Raw genomic sequence first — 4,402 nt, 5'->3', positions numbered from 1 at the left:
AACATCAGTCTTTTGCAACCACTGACTAAGTCCTTAGTTTTATTCCTCTTGATTATTCACTTGTCCTGTAAACAAGGCTAGAAAGTAGAAAAAAATATTATCTGAATGGTCTTAAAAGCCATTTATATTCTCTTTATTTGTATTAACAATCCCTAATTTCCACTATTAGTCAATGACTAATTCAATTTCTGTCTTTGTACATGCTTTTGGTTACACATTTCCTGCACCGTACAGAGTAGTGCATTATCTATTGATGATGTGTCCCTTTGTATTCAACTCGGGCCTCATTATAATTATATAACATTTGGGAAGGAATATACAGCCTAACAGTCCAGTGCTGGAAGCCAGAATAGCAAAGATCTCCACAGCCACCATGTATCTTCCTTTGGTGCTGATGTATGCTGGGATGAATGACACCCAGACACTGCAGAAGACCAGCATGCTGAATGTGATGTGCTGAGCCTCGTTGAAAGAGTCTGGTAGCTTACGAGCCAAGAATGCCACAAAGAAGCTAGTTAGAGCCAAGGCTCCCATGTATCCAATTACACAATAAAATAGTGCGACAGACCCTTCATTACAGAGCAATATAACCTTTCCTGTTTCAGTCTTTGTGTCATAATCTGGGAAAGGTGGGGATTGAAGAATCCATATGATGCAGATCAAAACTTCCCCTAACGTACACAGAGAGATTAGAAAGAGAGAAACTTTGGGATCTACCCACTTTCTCAACCTACTGTTAGGCTTTGTAGCATTGAAAGCAATGACAACTGTAATGGTTTTTGACAGGATTGAAGACAGTGAAAGCACAAAAATTATTCCAAATGCAATTTGTCGGAGAAGACATGTCACATTTAGTGGGCGACCAAGAAATAAAAATGGACAGAGAAAAGCCAGCAAGATGGAGATGAGGAGAATGTAACTGAGATCCCGATTGTTTGCCTTTACTATTGCTGTATCCTTGTGCTTAACGAAGATGCCCAAAACTCCTGCAGCAAATGAGGCAAGTAGAGCAGCCATAAAAGCCAACGACACACCCAGAGGGTCGTCATATGAGAGGAAGTCTATTACCCTCAGAACACAGAGGTTTCGCTTGTCATTAGACCAGTGGTCTTCCGGGCACGTCACACACTCTTCCATATCTAAATAAATGAATCGAAGAGTAGAAAAAAATATATTTAGCACATAATGACCATCACAAATTATTATGTCTGTAATAGAGTTCAGCACAAGTAGGGCCTATTTTAAAAGAGTCTCAGATAAAGTAGGTTAGAGGTTGGTAGAAATGTGTTCATAGAAAACAGTTACCAGTTATAAAGGCACATGTGCTGTTAGTGGGTAAGAAAACATTTAAAAATTCTTCTGTTACATCAGTATTTCCCAGAATGCACTGAGTTAAAGAATGTGTTTGTTTTTTATGCATATTTGCAAGAAGGCAGGTGACTTCAAACTTATCCAAAGTGGAGATACACTCTTCTCAGCTCCAGGTATTTCTCCCATTGCTGGAATGATATGTAATTTGCAAAAACTGCCAGTTCTCTTGAAAATCTAACAATAATCCATAAATGTAACACAATTTAATAATAATCCAAACTACAATAAAATAGCAGAGGTTTACAAAACTAACCAATTATTTATTTATCTCTCCAAACAGACAAATATTGTTTTATTTCCCCAGGTTTTCAACAGTTTTAATATCACACATACACATATAGATAGCTAGCTAGATAGATTGATAGACATACGCATGCACACACACATTAATATATTCGCTGAAAAAACAAGGTCAAAGTGAAGTTATAGCTAGGTCAAAATGTCATTAAAAAAGTAACATTTTAAACTAAAAAAAAAAACTGAAATTCACCAGTTACAGTTAACTGAATTAACTAGAACTCCCCCCATCATGCACGGTGTTGCTGTCAACAATGTTATTTCAAATATCATCAATAATTGTATCAATGTTATCATAGACCATGTCATGAGTGATGTAATAGGTGAAGTCATATGCAGTGCAGGAGAAGAATGCAAGTTATACTTCCATGTACATATAGGATAAAGTCTAATAATAAGTATTATCTCAAAAATAGTTTAACTAAAGCATTTTATTCACAACAACAACAAACATGTGCTGAATCTTTTTTTATACTCTCCAGGCCACCAAATGCAGTCTAAAGACCAATCATAAATAGCTCCAGCACTCCCTCTGAAGACCATACAGCATCAACTCAAAGTGTTTTTAAAATAGGGTAAGTCATATATTCAATAACGCAGAAGACTTACTGCAACTTTTTAAAAATTACTATAGGGGGCAGCTGCAGCCGCTGGAGCAACCCAAACATTAAAAAAAATATTATTTGTGCCCCTGCTCATTCTAGGGGCATCACAAGGATGCATTAAGATACATAAATAGCTCTTGCAAGGCATTATGGGGTGTTCTTCGACAGGGCAGTGAAAATGAAATTAGCAGCTTCTCTGCTTAAATCATATGTGTGACCGTTTTTTTTCTTCTTTTTTGGGGGGGGGAGACGGTTATACTTTTTTTCATGGGTGCCCAGGCTCATGCAGGGCATCCGTCAACTTTAAATCTATGGTGCAGGTGTACCCACAACAATTTACAAGCCTCACAACATTCATGGCACTGTGGGGGTTTAGGTGAGGCAGACAATTTCCATCTTGCCCCTCCATATGTGTTTAAGTTTTTTTTTCCAGGACATGGGAGCTGAGTTTCCATGTACTAAACTGGCTGCCAAACTTTTTTTGTTGATGTGAGGCAAGCCACCAAGGTCTATATTTTGATATGCTGGAGTCAAGGTACTACTGCGTCTCTCTTTATAGATACATTCTAAACCTCAATTTCTCAAAAACTGCTGTACAGATTTACACCAAATCAGAAAAATAACTCTTTTTCAGTAACAACCCAGCTTTATGCCATATACAAAATTGCATGGGAAAATGTGTTTAGTCTTTTTCTTTTTGTTTTCTTAATCATAGTAACTGAATCTCAACCTGAGTGTAAGTTTAACATGCAACCTCTGTAAGAAGTCCAAAACATTTTGATTGTTCTTCCATCTGATCTTTCATTTTGGCCTTAGCAATGCTTTAGACTAAATTGGTCTAAATCAGTCCTTTTGACATTTAAAGAATTGCTGCCAAATACTATGGGGGTCATTAAGACCCTGGCGGTATTATGACCGCCAGGGCCAAAACGACGGGAGCACCGCCAACAGGCTGGCGGTGCCTCCCTGCGTATTTGGACCGTGGCGGTAGAGCCGCGGTCGCACCGCCAGGGCCGGCGGTATACCGCCATTTTAGCCCCGGGGGTGCTAATCCGCCAGGGCAACGCTGCAAGCAGCGCTGCCCTGGGGATTATGACTCCCCTACCTCCAGCCTGTTTCTGGCGGTTTGCACCGCCAGGAAGAGGCTGGCGGTAAGGGGACTCAGGGGGCCCCTGGGGGCCCCTGCACTGCCCATGCACTTGGCATGGGCAGTGTAGGGGCCCCCAGACAGAGCCCCGTCGCGCATTTCATTGCCCGAATTTCGGGCAGTGAAATGCGCGACAGGTTCTACTGCACCCGCTGCACATCAGCATTGCCGCCGGCTCAATTACGAGCCGGAGGCAATGTTGATGTGACATTTCCGCTGGCCCAGCGGACGGTAACTCTGTTACCGTCCGCTGGCCCAGCGGAAATGTCAAAATAGGGAGCCAGCCATACCGCCAGCAATGGCGGTATTCTGGCGCCCGCAACCAGAATGAGGTTGTAATGACCCCCTATGTGTTTATTGCCAAATAAAATGTGTGCATTCAGTGATTCCAGCAGCTGCTGACACACCACTGACACACCACAGGCCTGCTCGACCTGCTATGCATCGAGGTTGCTGGGCTAGGTGAGTAATATTTTTGATTTCTTTTGAAATTATATTATATATCATCTCCAGGTACCTTGAGTTCACATTGTGCTTGCAAAATGTACATGTCCATCAGCTCTCAATTAATAGTTTTGCAATACTGTTTGTGCATTATTTCTCACCGTTTCATATATCACATTACATGGGCATTCAACTTTAAACATTTAGCACGGTGTGCATCTGGTGAACGAGGATTGCAACAATGTTATTTATTACACTCAACAGTGATAGAATTTACTGCGTACATTTATATAATTCATGCCATTACTTGCACTAAGTGGCTGTTTGATATTCGATTCACACCTTGGTAATATGTTTTGCACTGTGTGACCTTGATTTCACGAGACTGCAATTGCTAGATTCATGATTTCCCTTATTCAGATCTATACTTGATTGTTGCCACCCAGTGGCCAATATTATAATATCACAATATCCTGCATATGTATTGCATTCTGTATTTATCAAATCAATATAATAACATATATCTGCTACTTGTCTT

At 40.5% G+C, this 4,402-nt stretch overlaps 1 protein-coding gene across 1 annotated transcript; it reads right to left on the bottom strand.

Annotated features, from left to right (window-relative positions):
• Positions 1–243: 243 nt before the first annotated feature.
• LOC138297120 (vomeronasal type-2 receptor 26-like) lies at positions 244–1,137 on the bottom strand. The gene has a single exon (XM_069236619.1). It carries the CDS (start codon positions 1,135–1,137, stop codon positions 244–246), a length of 894 nt encoding a protein of 297 aa, XP_069092720.1.
• Between the last annotated feature and the right edge of the window lie 3,265 nt (positions 1,138–4,402).

This window comes from Pleurodeles waltl, chromosome 5, assembly GCF_031143425.1.
Source record: "Pleurodeles waltl isolate 20211129_DDA chromosome 5, aPleWal1.hap1.20221129, whole genome shotgun sequence".
NCBI lineage: Eukaryota > Metazoa > Chordata > Amphibia > Caudata > Salamandridae > Pleurodeles > Pleurodeles waltl.
The sequence above is the reverse complement of the archived record's forward strand: the minus strand, read 5'-3'. Positions and strand labels throughout refer to the sequence as shown.

Excerpts from the sequence above, each read along its gene's own strand:
- LOC138297120 (XM_069236619.1), bottom strand. The coding sequence starts at position 1,137 with ATGGAAGAGTGTGTGACGTGCCCGGAAGACCACTGGTCTAATGACAAG.